We start from the raw sequence: 25,278 nt of genomic DNA on the forward strand, positions 1-25,278 counted from the left end.
CATGTCTGACTTGCACCTCATCTTGCCACATGCACCTCCAAGAACAGTTTTGCTCTCTCATTTGTCCCCAGCCAATGCTGGGGTGAATGGGGTCCTCCTCAGGACCCCCCCACTGTTCCCAAAAAGCAGCTTTCTAGAGACTCTTTCCCATCCTGTTCTGCTGCACCAGATTATTCCAGCCCAGAGACAGGACATGGCATTTTTCTCTGTTGACCACCATGAGGGTCTTGTGGGCCCATTTCTCCAGCTTGTGGAGGTCCCGCTGAATATCAGCCCTGTTCTCCTGCATATCAACTGTTTGGTATCTGCAAACTTGCTGATGGTGAGCTCCATCCCACCATCCAGCTCTTTCAAACCAGTATTACATGTTATGAATCTCAATATACCCATCTTTGAGGAATTAGCCAGTAACTAGCTGCTAGCTGGGCTTTGTATCTACCACCACCACCCTTTAAGCCTGACCAGCCAGACAACTTTCCACCTACATTATTGTCCAGTTATCCAAACCACCTCTGTCCAGTTTTGCTGTAAGGATACTATGGGAGATCGCATCAAAAATCTTCCTAAATTTGGGGTAAACATTTCCTGCTCTCTACTTGTCCACAGAGCCAATTTTCTCAGTGGGAAGGCAATCAGGTTGGTCTGGCATGATTTACCTTTGATAAATCCACACTGACTGTCCTTCATGTGCCTGAACAGGGCTTCCATGGGGCTTTGCTCCATCACCTTCCTAGTGGCAGACATGAGGCTGACTGACGAGTAACTCCCCACATCCTCCTTTTTGCCATTCCTGATGCAGGGTGAAGAGCAGACAAGCATTCAAAATACAATTCTATATATTTCCAAAAAAGACATCTACTGGAGGTCTTTTAATATGGCTGCTCTGGTCCAGGGGGCCCTGGAGCTGTCTGAGGCTGAGGCAGTTTTCACCACGTGCTTGTCCTACACATATGCCCTTCTGAACAGCCTTGGTCCACCAGCCCAGCTAGGACACTGATCCAGACACACTGTGCTCTGACCCGCTGTGACCACACTCAGGTCCTACTTTGCTCTGAACACGGTTACAAGCTTTGAGATGTTTTCCCAGCTGCCCCTGAACACGCTGCCAAACACTTCTGAAGACAAGAGTTGATCACTTGTTCCTCCTTGTCCATGGCAGGCTCCACGGCAGCACTTGCTGCAGTGCAACTCCTCAGCACTCCACATGTAACTTCTAAAGAAATTTCTTAGAGGCTTTTCATGGGCTGTTTTGAGATCTTGGCAATCAGCTCTCTTTTATCCATCTTCTATTGTTAAAGAATTAAAACAGATTAGGGAGACATGATTTTCTTCTTCTGAAAAGGCAATGGTTAAGTCTTATCAGAAACAATTTTCCAGCTGTTTAATTACTCTGGCTTGAATATAACTACTATAGAACATATAAGTTTATTGGTCTTTAGCTTTCCACGTTGACATTAAAGCTTTCACTAAAGACAACTTCAACAATTCCTTTTGCAAATCTCTTTTCCCTGATATAACAACTGTTTTGAATGAAAAGGCACATTTTTACTATCTGCTTCTCTGCTCCATGCTTGAAAACCCTTCAACAATCACTTATTGCTCTGTCTTTTTTATTTGTTCTTCCTAATATCACCTGTTTGTTTCCGTGGCTCCCTCCGTTCGTGGGAGTTCCCCAGCGTTTCCTGCTGCTGATGCAGCCCGTCCCGTTGCTCCCTGCGTGGCTCCCAGGGTGCCAGGCGCTGGGAAGGGGCTCCCCGTGCACGGGGGGATGCTCCACGCTGCCGCTTGCCGCTCCGCACTGTCGACGCGGTGCTGCCGTGCCGGGTCCGGCACGCACCGACAGCAGCTCCACAGGGCATCGCATGCACCAGCCACCCTGCCCTTGCATGGACACCTCCGAGAGCAGCGACGCACGAGTTGATCTGCAAGCTGGGGAGCAGCTCCCACCTCCTCTCGCAGCGTTTACTTACAAAGGACTAATGACAGTGCTGATAATCCATTAACCCTGCTCTGGTGATGAGCGTAGCCGGGACTGCCCAACACGCCTTGCCCTGGCAGCTCTAAAAGCAACCCAAAACTGGACTGCTGCTAAGCAACAAAGCCTCAAGGTTCACATGATATTACCACGTTTTCAGCAAAAAAGGAGTTTCAAGTTGTCAAAACCTAAAGTTGATAGTAAAGTAAATATTATTGGGGGCAGCTATATTGACTACCTGACTTCCATATTTTCTCATTTACAAAAAAAAAAGTTTTGTTTGTTTTCCTCCTGTTAGCAGCTGCAGACTTTGCAAGCTTCTGCCTTTGAATACTGCAAATTCCTTTAGGTCTATAAGGGAATTGATATCCTGCTTCCCACATAAAAAGAAGATTGCAATTTACAATACACAATGCAATACACGATGCAGTTTATTTGCTCACATCACACAACGTATTACAAACTCTAAACCAAACCATGAAGGAAAAGCCAAGGACTGAACATGTCTGAGGAAATTCAGTGCCTATTGACAGTCTAGACTAGATAATATTACAACTCCTTGGTGTTCAAAGGGAGTTTCTGGGTAAGATATGGTCACTGACCATAGAAAAGCTTATCCATACATTAGTTTTGGTCCTATGCAAACTAAAGGAAAGATATCAACTAGAAGAACTTCACTAAAACTCCAAAGAGAAACTCAGCTTTCATTCACCATCACTATGAAGGAAAAGCAGGAAGTCAACACCAGCAGGAAGTATGAACATTAACAAATATGGAGGTAAAATATGAAAGGATGCATTACTTCATTTCCAAGGTTTTTCCTTAATGAATAAATCATTTTAACAATCACACTGCATTGCTACAGAGACCCATAATTTATAGTGACAAGGTAAGGCACAAAGTGAGGACATCCTGAAGCACATGCCTTGATACCCACTAGCTCGTTTATGTTAGTGTTCATTGCTCAAAATATGCACAAATATTTAGAAATACAGGCACCTGCTGATCAGCTAGCTCAGAAGATAACAACTCTCCGAAAAACTGCCCGTAACTAGGCGGTCTCGGAGGTAGATGGGCTACGTGTCCTCCCCAGGGAGGTGATCGAGGCCGTCACCGCTGTGTTCAGCGTCGATGCTTGTTCAGACTCTGCAGACACAGCAGGACACAGACCCGCCAAAGGCGACTCCAGCTCTGCGGGCTGGGCCCCCGGGACACCTCAGGGCACAGTCCTGACTCTGCTTTCAGCAACCACAGCAGCTCCTTACTAGGGAATCAGTGTGAGGACAGGACCAGGGCAACGGGATGAGAACAACCTTGCTCTATTGAAGTGGCCGCTGCTGCTCTAACGACTGCCCGGTTTGTGCCTGGGCTGTGACCGCCTTCCTTCCCTTAGCCAATAACACTCTCCCTCATCCAGTACCGCTCCCCAACCTCCTACATCTCCCAGCCCAGGACGTTCACCCGGATCAGCCCCAGCCACACGCTCAGGGCTTCCTGCCTGTGGATGCTCCTTGCTGCATTCCCCATGCAGAGACCACCACCACAACGTGGTTCCACTACCTCAACCTTTTGCCCATTTGCTCCTGAAGACCATTTTGTAAAATGATGCATAAGAAAGCATGCATTTCCACGAATGAGAAGGAACAGCTAACCAGAAGCAGGAGGGTGGATTTTGCAAGGTTAGCTGGTTGTTTCAGGAATTAGCCAAGCCTTCATTGACATCAAGGTCTGGAGAATGTCAGGCCACATTTAGAGAATCAGTGGTCTACAGAAACAGAGCTATGAGCCAAAGGTAGTTACAGTCAGTTTTATTAAAACAAGTATCACCAGGAAAATATGATTTCTAACAGACTGATAGCAGTTTTCTTTAATGGACAATTGTAAAAGTACTCCACCACAGAAATGGCAGATGCCATAGTTAAGAGGCACATCTTAATTAATCGAAACTTATCCATGGCCTTGGATGTGCCCCCATCACACCGTCTGTGGGCTGAGCAACTGTACAGCAGTGTCAACAAATAGTGTCAAAGACCTGACTAGAGAAGTGAGATTGGATGGTGTCTGGGGACATTCAAATAGCAAAGATACTAAAAGGAAGTAAGATGACACTCATCAGGTTTGCATCCCAAATAAGCAGAACATGTACACGAAGTGTAACACATTCCTAGTCAATAGCATGAGGCTCAGCAAAGATTTATTCAAGTTAATCTTGTTTTGTAAAACTTCCCACACACACATACTCAGCCGAGGAGACAACATACGCAAGCGGCAATGCCTGATAATGACCTACACACGAGGCAGCAAATTAGAGGTAAATCTGCCAGCGGAAACGGCAGGAGGAGAGAGAAAAAATGTCATGGAAATACGCACTGTGCCAGATCACAGCAACACAGAGAATGGAAGAGAGACACCCCCAGCCATGCAGCACCAGTCTAGCTGCATTTGGAGAGCCACTCGCTGCATCAATCTGTGCCGCGATAAACGAGCACCACAGAGGCTGAGACACCTCCTCGGCTGCACAGCTGCTGGATGTCCTCACTGCTCTCAAAGGAAACCCAACAGTCACAGTCAGGTTGCCCAAGGCTGGGCAAGGCCAACACCAACACAGAGGCTTGAAGGTAAAGAGCTGCCAAAGCTCCAGGTTATGTTCCCATGGGAAACAGCATGCACAGGGAAAAGACACAGCTCCTTCATCCATCCCCCTCATACAACACTTGTTTCTTGCCCAAATCAAGCTACAGGTGCTCTCTCAATGACTGCAGTAGCTCAGGACCATGAGGCTGCAAGAGGTCCATGGGGAGCCTCCATCCAGGGCTGCTCTATGTTGTCTTGGAGGATGCTCTGGCTGCTGAAGCAGTCTGAGGAGCAGGCACGTGGTGTGGAGCCCCACTGCTCCTTATTCCCCAGCCCTGCCTGCCTCGCTCTGCTCTTCCAAATGCACAGCAATGTAGCCCTGCACTCCTCCTTTGCACAGAGGACAAAAGAGTCTGTCTGCAGGAGAACATTGTGCATCCAGGGGAAACACCTGGGCCAGGAGTCACTCACAGGGCAGCAGCCATGCAGAAGGCACGTCTCTCCACGTCTCTCCACGTCTCTCCATGTCTCTCCATGTCTCTCCACATCTCTCCATGTCTCTCCACATCTCTCCACGTCTCTCCATGTCTCTCCTGGAGAGCAGCACACCAATGCTGCCTCCAAGGAGTGGCAGGAGAGCCACTTGCAGCCCAAGCAGCTGCTCCATGAGGCCACCTGGAAGATGGACATCAGACCTGCCCACTAGCAAAGCCACTTCGGGCCTACAGTGCTATTATCCTTTGTGGCAACAGGGCGGCAGGGCTTGCCCACATCATCCAGGAAACGGTGCAAGCTGGACAGGAGATCCCCATGGAAGGACACTGCGCTCAACTCTCCCCAGTGTGAGCTAAGTCCATTTCTGTGCAGCTCCATGCTGGGACCAGAGCAGACCCCCCGTGCTATTACTCTGGCATCCATCTCTGCAGAAGTGCAACATATTCCTTGCTCTATAAATGTCCCTTGCTAATACAGCATAGCGACCAGCACTCAAATCTCATACGGACAGACAGTGGATGATGAAGAAAAGTCTGTAAGAGAGAACTTGTCTTCCCAGCAGCGGGGCACATTTGAGCTAGACTACATGAGGAATAAGTACCAATGGGATGAATGAGGCTGGGAAAAGGCTTATAACATCTTTTACCTGCTCCAGCTCTGGATTTGGATCTGCACTGTGCAGGCCTTACATCACAGAGGAAGGCAGTAAATGCTTACCCAGCTTTGGGGCATTTAAGATGGTGCAGTAGGTTCAGTACGCTTTGGTATGAAAAAAGAATATTTGAAAGAATGAAAGGATCTCAGGAAAAAAAATGTCACTTATTTGTTAGTCTGAAATGACTGATGGAAAGCTTAACAAAGCAAACGTGAAATGCAAAAAAAAATTGCTTTAATGTTTCATAGTTACAAAGAGAAATAAATAATTTATGGTTCTGTTAGTAAAACTAAATCAATGCTTCTGCACACCCCATTTATTTTATGCAATATACTAACTGAGGAGAAAAAAAAAAGCTTTATTCTGAAATGTAAATGTAACCAGGAAAACAGAAATAAAAATAAGATTTTCAGGCTGGAAAGTTTGTTGTCATCCATGTTTATACAACACCTAGTGCACTGATTCTGTAATCACAAATGAGACCCTGGATATTACCATAAATATGTATCCCTGTCTCAAGCAATTATCAGGTCCATAAGCCAGCATGACCAATTAAGGCTGCTGCTCAGCTACAAGAGGAATCAGCAAAGTCCCCTGGACTCAATTACCAGCAGCGAGCGAGCGCTCCTTGGTCCGTTGCTCCAGTCACTCTTGGGGCAGCCATCAGCTCTGCTCCACACCAGAGCTGCCCCGGGACTCCAGGCAGTCCGCAGGGAACCCAGACAAGACGGAGCAATGTTGGCCAGCGACGGAAACGCTTCCAAGCTCCAGCAAGGGGCTGTTTCACTTAGGCTGAAAACGCACAAGTCCCATCCCAAAACAATGTGAAATCTCCAATCTTGTCTGACTCAAAAAGGTCCATCTTCTTCCATTTAACCCATTTACTGATACTTGCAGTGACTTATCCTGCTTTCTACCCTGCCAGAATTTGTTTAATTCATGGCACTGGTGCTGAACACTGCGCAACAGCGACAGGGTAACATGACACGGAGGAGCTGCTGCCTCCTCCAGGCCTGGACTGTCACTCTGCTTATCAGCCCCGGGATCAGGTTCCACCTCTGCTTCTCAGTCACTCACACACGGTACTTGAAGGCCTTGTTCCTAATCCTACAAGTAATTAATTGACCAAGCCCCAGTTAAATGAAAGATAAAATTTCAATTTGTGAACTGCTGAGAAAGAAACACTTCTCTGAGGCAAAGCAAACTGCACGTGTTTCACCTGTAACTAATAGCGTATATAATTGTGCTATGCTAAGTAGTCATAAACTGCAAGTAAACTGAAAGGCAACTATGCTAAAAACATTTTCCCTATGTAGTATGCAAAATGTAAGACTGTGGAACAGAATAATAGTCCATACAAAAAAAAAATAGATCAATTCAATTGACTTTCTGGAAGAAGAAATGAACAGGCTGCAAAAGATGCAGAAGAGTCTCTGGTGCTTAGAGATGGTTCTTCTCCAGCACTTTAAAAGCAAGCTTCTAAATGCAAGGTCACAATACCGAGACACCCTATAGTCACTTGAGAACACAGGGGGTGGTGGAGGACAAGCTTTGAATTTGTGTAAACATAAGCTAATTGGGGAAAAAAAAAAAAAAAAAAAACAGCACAAATAGGAGATCAAGATTTCTGCATCGGTGAGTGCTCTGAAAGAATAACCTGGAGGCAGAGCACAGCTAGACAAGATACTCGGCTTCCTGCAGCTGCAAAAGGCCTTGGGATAAAAATGTAAATGCAAGATATACTCTAAATCTGCGCGCTGCTACTTCTTTTGTAACTGCACTGCTGACTTTGTAATCCAGGATTTAACCTTTTTTTTTGCTGGAGTAAACCCTGCGTTCTCACTCAGAGCTTGCCTGTGCACAAAATGGATTTGGGTGAACCAGAACCATGCCGCTCTTTCATTGCTGATAAATCCCCATGAACCTGTGTCGAAAGCAAATCTTTTTGGGCGTATGCAGATTTAGTAATCCAGGAATTGGGGAGGGCTCCTTGTTACAGAGATCACCTAGTTTCCAGCCAGCCCATTGTTTCCTCGGGTAAGAGGATAACATCCCCGACCATCCCAGGATTTATCCACTCAAGGACTGCAGGACTCCACTCCTTCAGTGCACAGGGTGCATGCACAGGCACAGCCCTGATACCCAGCTACGCCACAATTGCAACTTAATTAAAATGGAGGAACGGACTGGAATTTCATACTTCAAACTCACTTATAACCCCCACAGCTCTCCCCACCTCTCAGGAAGGTGACCTATGCCAAGGTGAGGAACGACATCTTCCTGAAGACTGGCTATCCCATATTTTTTAGGAAAGGCAACATTGTTGTTGCCATCTAAGGCTAGAGATACCCAAGAGAAAAGGAGGGGTTATGTCTTCTATTAATCCTGCTCGTACAGCCGAAGAAAACAAACAAGCTTTCAGGACCACTGGCCATTCAGTTTTGGAACACTTTGTGCACTTTTTTCCAGATACATCAGTATATCGAGTGAGGCCACTGCCTTTTCACAGCCCTCTCCTGGATCTGACAGGAGGCACACAATACAGAAGTGACACAGATTTCTGGGAAAAAGCCATAAAAATATCTGGGGCAGGACAGAAGGAAAAAATAAGTAGGGTCTCCACTGTACAATGGGCTTCCATGGGTAGTTTGGTGGATCTAATTTTGAACATTTACACTCTATTGCCAAAGTCCCATCTTGGACAAAATCCCAGCTGCAGCAGAAATAACTGCCACAAAACTTAGTCACACCTGTGACCCTGCACAAACCTACAGGCTTTAAAACATGAAATCAGTAACTAGAGGCTTAAACATTTCTGTGTGAAGGCATGTCAAGAAATTATTCAGATGGGATTAAAAATGCAGGGATGCTCCTAATGTCTCTGTAGGCACCGTCAGGCTGTGGACACAGAGTTAGTGGGACACAACGCTTCTCCGGGGTCCATCCCTGTCCACTGGTGTCCCCACAAACACCTAAGGGCAAAGAAAGACCTTCTCCAAAATGGAACTCTGGTCTCCAGAGCCACCTCCTATGTGGTTTCTTTGCATGCTAATGCAGGAGGCAGAGGTGGTGGGAACAAGCCGATCCACAGCACTTTTTACTGCAGATTTTCAATCATTTGCCAAGGTTATTTTTTTAACTCTAGTCTTCATATTCCATATTCCCCCCTGCCTTTTTTTTTTTAATGATGATAAATAGCTTCAGACATCCATTTTAGATGTGGGCTCCATTGGTACATGGGGTGTCGTGTCCCGGAGCTGTTGGGCACATGAATGCCAACATCTCAGCAGCTGGAAACAGCAGGAAGCTGCTTTCCGGGTTGATACACAGAGAACCATACATTAAAAATGAAGTTAACCTCAGAACTTTCTATCAACCCAGATTTTATTAAAAATAATCTCCCCTGGAGTTAGCTGTAATATAAAGCTGCAGCACTGCTTCTCATACTGTGGTCCATGCTTTCTTTCCAGCAACTGTGAATTATGGCTCAATTATTCTCACTTTGTCCTCTAAGCACAGGCAAGAAAAGAGAGGAAGGGCTGCCCTCATACCTTCTTTCCAAAAAAGAGAGAAAAAAATCCATAGCACCAGCTGGTGTCCATTTCCCAGGCACAGGTAGTGGTAGGAGCTCCTGCACACATGCAATACATCCTGCAAACGTCTCCCCAAGGAAGGGTGAAATCCACCTGCTCTGCCTCTCCGTCCCCAGAGTTCCCAGAACTCAGTAGTGGTTGAACCTTCAAGGTTCAGAAGGTCTGCTGTTCCACAACTGTTCAGGACATGAGGTGCAGAAAGACAACAGAAAAGCCCATTTGACAATTTAACCCAAGAAAAACCTGCCTGTGAAATGCTTTATCCCTTCACAGCCCACGTGCTGGGAAGCAGAGAGAGAAGGTCCAAAAACAACCCTGTGTCCCACAGTTCATTTCATAAAACGGCACAAGAAAATTATTCAAGAGCACAGAGATGCAAAAGGAAAAATTTTCCACAGATGCCTAGAAATGTCTACATGCAGCTAAAGCCTACACTTCCTAAGGAGGCAACACAACTTGTGCCCTACCAAAAAGCCGGTTCTCAGCCTGGCATCGTTGCAGGGGTGGAGGGGAGCACGACGAGACTCAGAGAGAGATGAGAGCAGCTCCGGCACAGCTGCTAGCACCCAGTGCCTCATTCATCGCCAGGGTTCGGACCCCGCGGCAAAGCGGACCCCTCAAACAGCACTTGTCCCTGTCCACTGAGGATCCAAGCACACACAGAGCTGTGGCCACCTCAGCTGAAATTCTGGATTCATCTTCCAGTGCATCGCAGGAGGTTTAGCGCTGCTTGGGGCATGGCTCTGGCGCCCCACCACTGAGAGACTCCACCAAGAGGCCTCGCAAAGGCAGCCACAGGGGTAACGCTGGTCCCGCTGCGGCGCGCGGTGGCCACCCGGTCCCTCGGATCGGCACCTGCGCGAGCAGGCGAGCCCAGTCTCCCCGCACAGCTGCAGCGCCTCGTGCCTCTGCGCACGGAGCTCTTGGGGCTCGCCGTGCTCTGCCACCGCGGCCCTCTGAGCGCTGGGGTGAAGCACGGCCCATCCTCAGCTCTGTCCTGGGGACCTGCCCTCCTGTAGCCAAGGACACATCCTCAACATGAGGGTGTCCTTGTTTTGTACGGAAGAGCTCTTCCAGGCTGAGCTCCCCACCAGCCGCTCCTGCACCTCCGCACTCAGCTGCAACCTTTAAACCTCCTCTGCGACCAGCACAAGACACAAGGCCTGGCCTCACGCTGCAGCCCTCCTTGCAAGGGATGGGACCAGTGGTGAGGCCTTTGCATCATGGTCACGCACCTCACACTGACTTGCGCCAGCAGAGAACCTACCCCAGGGTGAAACTCCGTTCTGCTCCTAAGAACGACATCCCTGTCCCCCGGGATGACTCACGGAGCAGGTGGCAGGGACGACCGTTGGCTTTGCCTGCATGAGGAGCAGAGGCTGGATGTGCTGTGCCTGCATACACACCCTATTTACATGCCTTCCTTTAAATCGCGTTTGAACGGTTTCATGCAAATAAACTGCAGTTATTCCAAACATCTCATTAAGTAACACACTTGCCACGTCCCCAAGGGCATTGCACAGTGCTTGGCGGCCAAACTTCCCAAAACAGCCAGCTACAACCAAAGATGCAGAGCTGTGACCAAAAGCCCTCCCGCTTCAGGCAAAGACTCCCTCTGCACACATTATAAAGCAAAGTGGATTGATTTAAGTCAAAGTGATCACCGATTTAACCATGATAAATCAGCTGGCGGAAAATCCGGATGTAAATAATCAAGTCTAATGTTGTTTTGTGTGTGTATGCTTAGCTATTTTCCTAAGGAAAGGCTGAGACTGATCAATTTGTAACCATTACATTAGATTAATTTGCAATTCACTATGGACTTTACAACTGAAAGTGGTTTTTGCTAAGTAAATACACTGTAACTATATACATCTATTTGAGTGATGATAATGTAAATATAAATCCAATTCTTTAATTTTACACTAATATTTTATAAAAGAGTGAGTAGAATAATTCTTAATAGATGATGAGTATTTTTTTTACTTACGATTTAAGTCAAACTGGACTATTATAAGAACTGGCATTAAATTAAGTTTATTCAGCATTTTGAGGTATTTTTAGTTATAGCTAATTAAATAAAACTATTTGAACATTCTTGATACACAAGAAAAATGTAGTAACCAACATATGCCTTGCATTTTCCATCAGTGGCACAAAAAAGGGCTTTTATCTATAATCACTTAAATAAACTGTTCTTTCAAGTTCACCAAGATTTTAGACTAGGTAGATTTTGCCCTCAGACAACTCACTTTAATGACTGGATGAAAAGACGAAAGCAAGAAGGCAAGTTCTGCTTTCCTCAAGCACGTGCAAGCCTGCACGTGGTTCCTCAGCTTTGGATCGTGTAACCCGTGAACCAAACTGGTTGAGTGAGCCAAAGCAGTGAAAGGCTCTCGCTTGTTTCTGGTTAAAATTAAACCAGCTTCTCAAGCTTTTCAGAGCGCTCACGTGACGAACCCGCCTGCACGGCAGCACTCGCCGCCCAGCCGGGCCAGCGCTGGGCTCAGCGGGGCCGCTGCGTCTCCCACCGGGACACCCCGGCCGTGCAGGCAGCGCCGCTCCGGCCGCCCCAGCGCGGGACCGGCCTTCCCCCGGGCAAACCTCAGCAGCCCCAGCCTGCAGGTTTGCTGTTAATTATTAACCTGCAGCCCGAACCATGGGCTTTGTCCGAGTTATGTGATCCGTGTCACCGCTGCTGCGCAAACACTGCTGGTCGCCCCCGCGCCCTGCGGCGCTGGAGCCAAACAATCCATCCCCACAGGCCGGATTCCCAGGGAGCTGGAGGCTCCGGTCTCCTGTGAGCTCTGTCCCAGGGCTGCATGCCTTGCAGGTGCTGTGCCCTAGCTCACCACAAACCATGGCTTGGGATAAGGGATAAAATTCAATGGTTTCCTATACTTGCAAGATCTGATGATCCCACTTCCTGGGTTTTAATTTGGGTGTTACATCAGGAAGATCAAGTGATGAAAAAAGCTCTTTAAAACCTGCCATGTCTGGTGCAACATTCAACAGCTCAAGCAGACGAAGCATGGGACTGCACAGTGAATAAGGAAGATAAAAAACATCGAACAGCTGCCTCATTCACTGAGCACCATTAATCTGATCCGAGAGAGGCAGGGCTCCTATGGAAAACAACATGCAGACTTGTAATCAAAATGCATCTCAAAGTATGCGCATAAGTGGTTTGATTCTCCCCAGAGAAGTGAAAATCAGACACAACTACTGACATCCAGAGACTCCACACCAGCAGAAAGCAGGTGTTCTGGCCAGGGATCAAAGTTTCACCTTCACATTTGGGTCATTTAAGAGGTCATACCCTGACCTCCAGATATTCTGTCTGCAATATCAGTGTTTTTCCTAATTCTTTTGCTCATTTTTTCGCACAAGCAACTGAGACAGAACATGGAAAAATGCTTTTTAGGATCTAGATGAGAGGCAAATCCTGGGCTGAAGAGACCCCCGCCATGCCACAGCAAGGCCACCACGGTGGCAGCCGATGCATCTGTCCTCTTCCCTGCCTTCCCCTTCTCCCGCGATCCCGCTCCGTCCCGGGCCCGGTGCTGCTCCTCCCAAACCCAGCTCTCAGCATGGAGCGACTCCCACTTCTCCCTAGCTCCAAGACCACCGGCAAAGGCTACGTGGAATGCCCTGCCCCTCAGGGAAAAGGACCATGTCCTTTTGGTGCAGAAAGGCTTTTTTATTCATCATCTTAAAAATGACCTGGAGGAAGATACACCACCAAAGAACTTGAATCTTGTGCTCTTTATTCTTGCTTTGTGCTAGCAAATGAGGACCTAAATAGAGCGCGGTGTGGGTGGGTGTATATTTAAATAGCTAATTAGCACATGGCAGGGTTTTATCCACTCTGCCAGGAGCTCAAAATACATCTCTGGTGCTGGTAGCTTCATGGTCCGTTTCGGTATCTGGATGAGCACTGTGTCAGCCTCTCCCTGGACCTGTCCCACACCATGGGGCAGCATAAACACCTACGGTGACTCTGCACGAGGTAGGAACGAGTCACTGCGGTTTCTCCTAATGGCAATGCCTGTCTGCACCATTTTAACCCAGCTCCACCTGCAACATGACCCAGAAGGCACCAAAAGTCTTTTCTCACTGTGGATGCAGTCTGCAGTCACATGAAGCTTGTGGAGCTGCAGAGCAGGGCACATCTCCTCCCTCATCTCCACCGGTGCACAGCAAACAGTGACCTGACCCACAGAACTGCTGCAAGTTAAAGTTAATGGGGGAAAACATTATTTTAACCTACAGTAGTTCCTTTGGCTGGTTTTAACATGATTTAAAAGAGAAAAGAAAACCCGCTGGCAGCACACAATGGCTAAGAAAAGCCCTTGGAAAGCTCCAGGAGGAAGTCTCATCAGCAGAGCATTTCTGCTCCTCTAGATCCTTCTGAACTGTTTCAGTGAGCTCCTGCGCTCTGATAGCAGCTTCCTAAGAGCCACTCGTCTGCGAGAGGCTCTTATCTCTCTGTATACATTTTTTATGTGATGTGCTGAGCTGTGATTCCTTGGAACAAGTTTTCCCTTCTTCCGGTGAAAAAAAGTAAATAGCAAACCCATGTCTCGCTGCTCATTGAATTACAACAGCAGTGGCCGTGGCCATGCCCAGCACCAGAGCAGAAGGTGTTTCCCATGGGATACACCCAGGCTCGGGCAGACACTGCCAGGACTTCCAAGCCCCCAAGTGCCCCTGCACACTCTGCGGAGAGATGGGACTAGGTCACTGCTGGAGGCACTTTTGCTCTTTCCTAGTTTGTTTTTCCTCTTTTTTTTTTTTTCCTACCAGTGGGACTCAAGGTGAGAAGCTTTCGCATCCCATCTTCAAAATTGGGAGTCTACTTTTCAAACGCGTTTTAACAATGTGGGGCTCCAGTTCAAAGCAATTTCAGAGAAACAGACCTTGGCTTGTCCATACTAAGGCTAAAGGTGGATTATAACCCTCTAACGCTTGTTTTGGATACTTTCGTCCTGGATCTGTACCCCATGGCCTGATGCAAGCACAACTTCGTTTAGACTGAAGAAGTTGAGGCTCTGTCATGTCCAGCACCAGGCAGTGCTGAGGGCCCAAGCTGAGCATCTTCGTGGCTTTGCTCCTCATCGCTGTTGCTCTTGTCTTCAGCCCCAGCCCTCACCAGGGCCTGGTCCACAGCAGGCTCAGCAAAGGAGGCTCTTTCTGGGTTATCGAGCTCCAAGAAACTGCTATCTTGGGAGCAACCACGGATCAGAGCAGCCCCCACCAAAGCAGATCGATCCCCTGCCCTGCAGCTGCATCACGAAATGGAGCAAAACGTGGAGCTGCAGCCTGCACCTCCCTGCTCTGCGGCGCATCCGCGCGCTGCATCGCACCCCGGCGTCGCACCTGTGGAACTTTGGTATCCCCAGGTCCCACTGCATGGTCCCCTGCAGGACACGGCACCATGGGCCACCGTCGGGCTTTAACGACACCACTGCGCACCCGGCCCAAGGACCGCACAGCCAGACGGGCAGTTCCTCACCCTCCGTGACACCACGGCGCGTCCCGTGTCCTCCCGGATGCGCCCTGAGCAGGGTTGGGGCAGCAGATGCGGAGTTAATCGGTACTGCAGCGTGCAGAGGTGAGACCTCCCCAAAGCCGTCACTTTAACCACTTCAGCACCAGTGACACCCTGTGAGGAACCCAGACCCCCGGGAGCACAGAGCAGCCCCGGCCTCCAGCCCCCATCCGGAACCCTTCCCGTGTCAGCCAGCACCCAGCGGCAACGTGGCTCTGGGACAGCAACTCGCATGTCTCAAATATGCGAGCAGGTTTTCACTGTGGTTTTTCCTACTGGATTTTTAACACAGAATGGATTTGGAGCAGTGTTTCATTCACGCTTTCCACACGAATCCCTTCCATGCTCTGAGCATGTCTCTCCGTGGGGGTCTCGTGGCACGTGCAGGGCTCCCTGCAGCCGCGGGAGAGCAGCCAGCGCCATGCACAGCGCTCGCGCGGGCGCTGCAGCACTGCCCGCCACGGCGCGCTGCCCCGAGCGTCGCCAGCTGCCGAGTCAGCGCAGGCGGAACCAACCGCGCCTGAAACCGCTTCTCATCTCGGCTCCCGCCTGTGTTGAGGGCTGTTATGAGGGGACAGGTGCTGGCTCAGAAGAAAAGTGCCCAGTGGTATTTTCCGACCCCTGCTGTCCTTTCTCTGCTTTCATTTTAAGAAGACATAACACAGCAGCAGGTAGAAAATTTCACAGAAAGGGGCTTTTCATTTGCAGACACAGAAACTCTCGTCTTGAAAAACCCTGAGTCAGCAGGAGCGACCCTCATGGCACCGCGTGTCCTCAGTGTCCGGAGCCCTGCTGGCACGCGTGCCTGCTGTCCCTGTGATCTGCAGGGCACCAGCAGCCCCTGCGGCCTGCACGCGCCGCACAGACCGGGCCGCGGGGCAGCCCACATGCACAGCCCCTCTTGCCGCCTGCAGACGTGCACCCTCAGTGACGTTTGCTCCGTGGACTGCTGCTGCTGTCAGGGCCTCAGAGCACGGCCAGTCTGAACCCAACTCCACCACATGGCCCACAGCAGCATTTCTCGGCAGCCTTCCTTCCCATCACCAGTCCTGGCTAAGCACAAGTTCAGGAGAAGTTTGTCTCTCTCTCTCTCTTAATAACAAAGTTTATTTCCCAGTGTTATTTGCCCTAAAAATAATCAATACTTTATGCCCTGCTTTTCAGGCTTTGTTCATTTGCGTTAAGGTGATAACAAGCAGAAAATATTACCCTGAAATATCAGGTGACTGAAAAGAGGGGCCAGGGCAGAGCCTTTTCTGCAGCATAGAAGGAAATAAGTGCTGACCAACCACAGCGAAGGGGAGCCTTGGCCAGCACCTCAACCAGCCTCTTCTTCCACGTGGGCAGCCTGAAGCACCAAGACCATCATCCACCCCCAACACGGGACATTCCCCTCCTCCAGTCCCAGACATGTCATCAAAACCCTGAGAGAGGGGGGAACCTTCCCCCTGACACTGGCAGGTCCAGAGAGACACCTCAAACTTGAGGCTGCAACACACACAGGACACCCTCCTTGGACACCCTCTTCCTCCTCCTCCAGCGCCCAATGCAGGGCCATGACTCAGTGCCACCCGCATCACAAGTGAAATTGCGGATCTTCCTCACCTGCCACCACCCCGGGCATTCGAAAAATGGTGATCTGACATGAAATTGCCGAGGTCTGTCTCCAGCAGGACAGCACCGAACAGCCCTGCCAGGAGACACTGAGCCTCCTGCTCAGGGCCACGTCCTACTGCCTGCGGTTTCCTAACTGACAGTGCTCTGGAGACCTTGCTCACGAGCCACCTCCTGCCCGGGCTCTTGCTGCTCTTTTGGTGACCCGAAGCACTGGACAGACGGCCTCATATCTGCCACTGCGCACCAATTTGCTCCCCAGGTCACACTGCCCCGCTCGGAGCCTTGCAGCAACCCCGATCCCAGCCCTGGTGGCACCCCCAGGCCCACAGGCCTTGCCCGCAGCTCCCCTAGGTGCAGGGAGTCAGGCATGGCCTCCTGCCATGGCCATCGACACCATGGGGCTCCTGGGGCAAGTGCCACCAGCTACTCCTGCGCTGCAAGAAGGGCGATTTCCTTCTGCGAGATGGAACGTGCTTCCTTTCCTGCCCCGCACACCCCTCCTTCGCCCTGTGTCGTGGCAGAGCCTCTCCCACCGCCACATCTGCAGCCTCCGCTGCACGCAGGATGCATCTGCACAAAGCAGGAGTATTTGGCCAGGACGTCGTGTTCCTTGTGCGCCGCCGGCCCGGCCCTCGCGCAGCTGGCACGGGTGCAGCGCCGCTCAGTGCCCTTCTCTCCAGCTCAGAGTCGGTGCAGGTTGCTCAGCTATTTGACCTGAAGTGCTGGCCCATCATTAGGCTGTAGCAGTAGAGCCCCAAAGGGACTGCTGCTTCAGAGAGGAGGTCACAACCCGGATGGAGATTTGCCCTTAACAGTGGAAACCACTAAAAGTGAATTCAAAGGCTTTACCCCAACAAAGGTAGAGAAAGAGACTTCAGAGGAACCTAAAAGAGGCTCAGAGAAAACTCCAAGAGAGCTGGGAGTCTTGACATGAAGAGCAAACAACTTCACAATGTCTAAAAACCCACTTGGGGACTCTAAATCTGACAAGAGACATAAATTTAAATAACCTGAACTCTTGCCAGCTAAGACCTGGTCTCTGAAACACTAATAACTAATGAAGTGCAACCGGTCTTTGCAAAGCTACTTGCAAACCCTGTGCCTGAGGACAGCCCAAGGAGACAAATCCCCACCCTCAAGCAGAGCTTGCTGCAGGGAAGGCCAAGGCCCACCAAGACCCATGGCCCACCCTCACACATAGCCCACCATCACCCATGGCCCACCACAGTCACCCATGGCTCACTGTCACCCATAGCCCACCATCACCCATGGCTCAACACCGTCACCCATGGCCCACCCTCACACCGTCACCCATGAGTGAAGCGGCTGCCACACCAGGTGCCACAAGCTGCCCACACGAGAAGGCTTCTGCAGAGCCCCAGGTACAGGTCACTGCAGGTACAGGTCCCCTTCTGTTGGGGACCCATCCCCTTCCCCGATGTTCGCATCTCCCAAGTGTACGCAAGAAAGCCTCGTCTCTTGGGATGTTTCCTGATACACACACTCAGAGCAGCTCCAGACAGGGGCGGGAAGGAGACCCAGCGCAGGCCGGAGTGGACGGGGTGCTCCCGTTCACAGGACAGGCACTGACCCTGCCCTGGCTAATCCTTACCCGCCTGCAGCTCGTCATTCCCTCTCCTCAGCCCATCCCATCCTCGTCTGCTCTTCTGGGCAGCAATGCCTTCTCGGGACCAGAACACACCAGGAGTTCCCAGATCCTCGAGCCGCTGAGGGCACCATCAGGAGGAGACAGGCTGGTGGGGCCGTCCTGCTCGGAGCTCCAGCTGGGCTCTCCGCTGCCGACACAGGCTCAGGGACAGCAGCTCAGAAATGCAAACGTGCCCAGAGAAATGCAAAGGCCCAGCCCAGGGAAAAGGAAGAGGGGTCAAGCAGCAAGGGCCCTGCCAGAACACGGGTCCCCCTGCCCAGGAGACCATGACGTGCTGCAGTTCTCCCCAGTCCCATCCAATCCAGCACTTAGCACCCCACACAGCGCAGCCCAGGGGCCACCATGGCCAGTGGCCCTGTGTCACCAGGTCAGGGCTGGCCCAGCAGCCCAGCACCCCCAAAGCCCTGTGTGCACCCCCAGGAGTCCTGCTCACACCTCCAGGACCCTGAGTGCACCTCCAGGACACTGCGTGCACCCCACAACCCTGCCTGCACCTCCACAAACCCTGCGTCTACCTCTAGGACCCTGCTCACACTCCCAGGACCCTGTGTGCACCTCCAGGACACTGCATGCACCTCCACAACCCTGCCTGCACCTCCAGGAACGCTGTGTGCACCTCCAGTAGCCTGCATGCACCTCCAGGAGACCTGCCTGCACCTCCACAAATGCTGCATCTACTTCTAGGACCCTGCTCACACCTCCAGGACGGTGCCTGTACCTCCACAAACCCTGTATCCACCTCCAGGACCCTGCGTGCACCCCCAGGGCCCTGCCTGCACCTCCACAAACCCTCCATGCACCTCCAGGAACCCTGCATGTACCACCGCACCCGCACAGCACAGCCGGAGCCCGGGCTGAGGCTGCAGCGAGCTCCCTCGCACGCTACCCAAGCACATGGCATGGGCTGAGCGTGGCTCCTGGGCTGCTCTTAGCAGACCCCACAGCCCTGCTGCGTCCCATGCAAACCCTGGCCCCCTAACCCCCTCCCACCACAGAGCTGTGCCCAGGACTTTCCTCTGATCAGCCCCCTGCTGTCCCCAGGGGATGGAGTCTGGGCAAAGCCCCATGCATGCCCACATGCAGAGGTGCCATGCAGAAACTGCCCAGAATTCCTAGAAACTGCCCCAGGCAGAGCAGTGCAGCGTCGAGCAGGGCCGGGGACAGCAAGTGGCAGTGGGTACCAGGGCAATGTGCCGAGCAGCTGCACTCACGGGCCACGCTGGGCCCCACAGGAGCTGCGCCACACGATGGCATTCGGGGTAGGGACCAGCAGTGGCAGTGGGACACAACCAGACCCGTGCATGGTGGGTGCAGAGGTAATGCTCTGCTGCTCACACAGAGGGAAACACACACTCCCTGCCTAAAAGCCCAGCTCTAGCTCCAGTGCTGGTGCCGCAGGCCTGGCTAGGCAGCAGCAAGCAGGTCCCAAGCCTTCCCACAGCACAAGGTCAATCCTCATTAGCGCAGCGCTTCTGCCGGTTCGATTCTTCGACAGCGAAGGCAGCACTGCCACTGCTCGCAGCGCTGGCCAGCGGAGCCTGCAGAGCCAGTGCCGCACGGGCCAGCACTGCTGCACGAGCCAGCGCTCCCAGCCCACGCCTGCCCCGCGCAGCCCCAGCGCGCGCAGCGGCCGGTGAGGACCCTCGTGCCTCCCAAGGAGCAGCCTCCCGGCCAGGCAGGCACCGCCCTGGCCCAGCACCTGCCTGTGGCTCTGGGGCTCCTCACATCTCCAAAAACCACCCGCACCTCTGGGCCCGACCCAGCCAGCCCCGTGCAGAGAACAGCCCACGACACAGGGACACTGTGTCCCAACCCGCCACGGCTGAAACACAGCGAGGTCCTGCAGCCCCTAGAACCACCACCACCTCATGCCTGGTGCATACGGCCCTGGAGCCAAAATCCCCCGCTACAGCCATACACTGCGCTCTGTAACAGTCGCCCACACCTCCGCGCGTGCTCCGCGCCTGCACAACAGCTGCTCGCATGGCCCAGCAGCGTGCTGTGCCCCATGGCTTATCCCCACTGTGTTACATGGCCGCAGTGCCCCTTGATGCCTCATGCATGTGCTGCCCCACAGCAGAGCTGGCACCCCGTGATGCGCAGCCCTGCTGCGTCACACCCCACTCCCTGCTGTGGCCCTGTGTGTCCTGCCTGCACCCGGGGCACTGGCCCCCCGTGCCGGGGCCCTGCTCAGCATGGCCAGCTCTCCTGTGCGCTGCAATGCTTCATGTCATGGCCTGGCGCCCCAAACCTGCCGGTGTCACATCTGCACCGCGCACGTCCGGGCTCGGCCGGTGCCAGAGCCCCGGGAAGCTGCCAGCCGCGGTGCCCGGCACACTCGGGGAAGGACGGCTGCAGCCGACACCCGCGGCACTGCTGCTCCCAGTCCCGGTCCGGGCTGCAGGTTGTGGGGCCGGGGTTCGGGTCGGGGCCGGGACCGCCTCGGCGGGGCTGCCCGGGCGCTCTGGCCGCGTCCTCCCGGCTCTGCGGGGCCGGGAACCCTCCGGCCGGGCCGGCCGCCGCTCCCGCCGCCCGTGCGAAGTTTGCCCGGGTGCTGCCAGCCCGGCGGCGGCGGCGGCGGCGGCGGCCCGAGCACCGACCGGGCCGGGGGGGAGGGGAGGGGACTGCCGGGGCCGGGCCGGACCGCGCGCCGGGCTGCGGGTCGCGGTCGGGGCTGAGCCGAGAGCCGGGGTGCGGCTCGGGGCCGGGGTTCGGGTCGGGGTGCGGCTCGGGACCAAGGTGCGGGTCGGGGCCGGGGTGCCCGGGTGCCGGTGCGGGTCGGGGCCGGGGTGCTCGGGTGCCGGTGCCGGTCGGGGCCGGGGTGCCCGGGTGCCGGTGCGGGTCGGGGCCGGGGTGCTCGGGTGCCGGTGCCGGTCGGGGCCGGGGTGCCCGGGTGCCGGTGCCGGTCGGGGCCGGGGTGCTCGGCTGCCGGTGCGCGCACTCACCGTCTGCTGGAGGTCGGGGATGCCGATGCGGACGACGATGGCGCCGGGCGCGGGTTCCTCCATGCGCGCCGGGGCCGCCAGCTTGGGGGAGCGGGGCCCGCCAGGGGCCCGGGCCGGCTCGTGCCGCGTCTCGTCGCGCAGGCCGGCGCCCGGCTCCGCGGCGGCGGCGCGGGGCTGGCGCTCCGGCGGCGGCGGCGGCTCGGGCGGCTCCGGGCTCTCATGCTGGCTGCCGGCGGGGCTCAGAGGCATGCTCCGTGCGGCGCCACCGCACCGCGCCGCGGCCGCGCTCACAGCCTGCCCGCGGGCCCTGCAAGAGAGGCGGGTGAGCGCCGAGACGGGACCCCCGCGCCGGGACCCCGGCCACCCTGAGCCACCCACCCCATGCGGCTTCCCGGGGAACCCCCAGTGCAAGCGGGGACCTCGCGAAGACACCCCCACACAGATCCTCCTGCCCAGGACCTCATAAGGACCCTCACACTCCTTACAGACCCTCACACACCAAGACCTTCTGGGGAGCCCCCGCCCCATGCAGGGACCTGGGGATGCTCCCCACACAGCAATCCCCACAGCAGGGACCTTGCAGGGGAACCCTCTCCCTGCACTGGGAAACCCCATGGCAGAGGAACCTACCCACCCCCCCCACCAGGAGATTTGCAGAGGACCTCAAGAGCCAAGCCACATGTGAATTCCCATGCCAGAGACCACATTCCCCCTCTCAACGCCCAGAGCAGGGACCCCCACCACAGGGATTCTCACAAGTGGCAGAGCCCAAGCCCCCCTCCCAGAGCTCTGAGCCTCCCTGGTGGGCTCAGCTCCCATTGCAGCAGCTCCCACCAGTCACCCAGAAAGGACCCCCATGCTGGCAAAGGCACTGGGCAGCAAAGCTTGTCTCCCACCCCTGGCTGCCCCCCATTCCAGCCACATGGATGCCCAGAGCTCCTGTTCGCCCAGGGAGGGCTTAGGGATGCACCTGAGCTTGGACAGCCCCCCAGGGCAGAAGATGGGGCCTGCTCTGCTCCTGAGCTCCAGGGGCATCAAGCATCTCCACACTAGCAGCAACACCTGTAGCTAGTCCCAGTGCCCCTGCCTTGCTTCTGCAACCATCAGCCTCCATCCTCACACCTGCACCAGCATATCTGGAGGGCCTGCCCACTCTTTCCCCATCAAGGGAGGAGTTATGAGCAAGGCTGGACATGAGCAGCACAGGTAGATGTGACCTGAGGAGGCCTCATCCCCTGCTTGTTCCTTGTTTTCACATGGAAACATCTTAGTTCTGGCCCTGCAAACTGTTCATTGTGCAGGTGTTGTAGTGCTGCGAGGTCCAGCCATGAAGAGCCCTGCTCAGATGCTGGTACTGCCCAGGACACGGTGGGCCTGACCCTGTGCTGCCGGCTCAGCAGCACCTCCATCCCCCGTCACGCAAGAGCCAGGGGCAGCCTGCCACACGCTTCCCAAATGGCAGCAATGTCCCTGTGCCAAGGCTCTGGCAGTAGGTGGAGGGGTGACCTGTGATCCACCCCCAGAGACCTGTCTCGGTCAAAGCAGCCACGTGCACACACTGTAGTAGGGACGGTCACGGCTGCCCTGAGCTCCAGTGCACACAGTTGAGCAGCCACCACCAACAGCTGCCATTTCTGCCAGTCCCCAGGCTAGAAAGGAGTAATCACAGACAGGAGGACCCTGTCTGCCCAGTGGGTCAAGTCCTTGCTCCCAGGCAGGGACAGGCCAGTGACAGCCCAGCCAAGAGCAGATGGGCTGCTGGGTTGGGCCCTGTAGGACTGGGCTTGGGTCCGTGTCCTGCCCCTCACTGGCCGAGATTCAAGGCTTTAATCCTCACGCAGAAATAGTCCCCAAACCACTGTGAGCTGGAGAGATTTACAGTATGGCCTGAATCTGCCCAGGAAATGACTAATGGATCTTCCTGCAGCCCTCCTGCCCGGAGGCCAAGGGACTGCACGAGACAGGCGTCAGCGGGAGCCTGGCTCTGCCAGGGCAGCCAGCCCTAAGCAACTCTCCCAGCTGGAGCAGCATCTGCTGCAATGCCCTGCACCAGCAGAGCAGATGGGACAGATGGGGAAGGCAGCACCACAGACCTGGAAGGCCAGGGTCGCAGGGGGAGGGATCCTGGAGGATCAGCACTGCGACTCCATGGCACTGGCCTCAAAACTCAAAAAAAAAATGTGGGCCAACTATGACAAAACCAATGAGATCGGCCCAGAAAGCAACTTGTCCTCCCTCTCCTTCTGCCCATATCTCCACCCTGTCTCTGCAAGGCTGTAGGTCCTGGTCTGTCTGCTACTGCTCTTACAGCTGCAAGGCAGCAGGGATTCTTCAGCTCCATGAATTGCCTTCACCCCTGGACTCTCCATGGTGCCCTGGCATGGGCTGAGCCTGTGTACAAGGATGGGTGGACACAGAGACCTGACCATCCCAGTCATCCTCAACCAGCCTCTTCTTAAGGTGTGACAAAGTGCTCCTGCTCAGCAGCACAGGAAGGCTAAAACACCATGATCCAAGCTGCCTGTTCCACAGTTCCTCACCCAGGTTGTGATCTGGGGTCCAAGATCACATGTCGGGCAGTAGGGAAAGAGAAGGCAGGAGTGGTGGCTTTGAAAAGTATCCTGCACCTTGCGCATGCCCGAGGCCCATGCTGGGTGCACCCTGGCCCGTGGAAAAGGCAGCTCTACAAAGGCAGCTTGTAGATCTCCAGTGATGGGACACTGGCTTTGAAGCAGAAATAGTGAGATAGAGAGGGCTACAGGGAATAGGCTGGGCTCTTTTGCTTTGAGTCATGACACCAAGGACAAGGTGGGGCTGTTAAGGAGGAAGGATGTGGATGAAATGCCTGGTGAGTCACAGCCAGCTGAGACATGGTGAGCCTTGGGCTGAGACCACTCACAGCACAAAACTCATCTGGAGAACAAAGGGCCAGGAAGGGAAGCACGGAAAGACTGAACTTGAGAGCCAGCAGCCATGACCTGCATGTGGCAAAATAAGAGCTGTCCAGAGCAGAGGGGTCTAAAGGCTGAGATGAAGCACGTAACCACGGGCCCACGTCCACAGTGCTTCTCACCACCTGCCACCAGCAGACCCAGGTCTCGCACAGTGCCCTTTAGTCTGGTGGGACAGGTTGGGGTGGCACAGCATTCAGAGAGGCCAGGTCCTTACACAGCACTGTCCACATCAGGAGATGCAGCAGGACCGGAAGGTCCAGCACGCAGCCAACCCTGGGCAGAAGAACCCAGGCCCTGGAACACTCCATGTCCTGCAGCAAGGAGCTCATGCAGGACATGGGCACCAAGAAGTCTCAGAGATGAGACCACACAGACCAACACATGCTGGTTTGACGCAGCTGCCTCAAGATGGGCAGAGCCTCTCCAGACATCACATGTGTGATGTTACACCTGCCTCATCTCCTGAACTGTAAGTAGCTGGAGGGTTAGATGGAAATCTTAGGATCATAGAATCATAGAATGCTTAAGGTTGGAAGGGACCTCTAGAGATCATCTAGTCCAACCCCCCTGCACACGCAGGGTCACCTAGAGCACGTGGCACAGGGCTGCGTCCAAGCGGGTTTGGAAGATCTCCAGAGAAGGAGACTCCACAACCTCTCTGGGCAGCCTGTTCCAGGGCTCTGGCACCCTCACTGTTAGGAAATTTTTCCTTAAGTTCATTGGGAACTTTTGGTGCTTCAGTTTGTGGCCATTACCTCTAGTTCTGTCGGTGGCCACCACTGAAAAGAGGCCAGCAAAATCGCCACTATTGATGATGGTCTGACTCCAGAGATGGTGACTGCCACAAAATGTGGGGCTAGGATTGGACCTGGGCCTGACTTGTCTTAGTGACTGACTAGAAGGGAGCAAACAGCACATTAACAAAGTACAACATGAAACTGGGAGGTGCTTTAAGAGAAGAAAGGCAGAAGAAAGGTCCTAAAAAGATTAGAAACAAAAGCAAGAGAAACTGAATTTAATCTGTGTAGAAAAGTGCACATAATCCATAAGGAGATAAATAATCAGAGAAGCAAATCACTCACGGTCTGACTGCACTGCATGGGCATGCAGGCACGTGGCCCCAGAGCAAACAAGGACAAGCTTCAACACACTTGCGTACACACTCATGGGCAGGCAGCAGCACAGAAGTACCCTTGCAGCTGGTGCACGTGCACACGCACGCACATCTTCCTGGAGCTGGCGAGGTCTGT

The 25,278-nt window shown here is 53.6% G+C and overlaps 1 protein-coding gene across 1 annotated transcript in view; it reads right to left on the bottom strand.

Moving 5' to 3' along the window:
• The window catches only part of SHANK3 (SH3 and multiple ankyrin repeat domains 3), a 311,958-nt gene that overhangs the window by 281,399 nt on the left and 5,281 nt on the right, over positions 1–25,278 (bottom strand). The window contains 1 exon segment of the mRNA XM_088535213.1: positions 21,075–21,381. Within this exon segment, the coding sequence (XP_088391339.1) occupies positions 21,075–21,323 (249 nt within the window). The 5' untranslated portion in view covers positions 21,324–21,381.

This window comes from Tinamus guttatus, unplaced genomic scaffold, assembly GCF_059628265.1.
Source record: "Tinamus guttatus ecotype Peru unplaced genomic scaffold, ASM5962826v1 Tinamus_guttatus_pri_ptg000619l, whole genome shotgun sequence".
In the NCBI taxonomy this organism is placed as follows: domain Eukaryota; kingdom Metazoa; phylum Chordata; class Aves; order Tinamiformes; family Tinamidae; genus Tinamus; species Tinamus guttatus.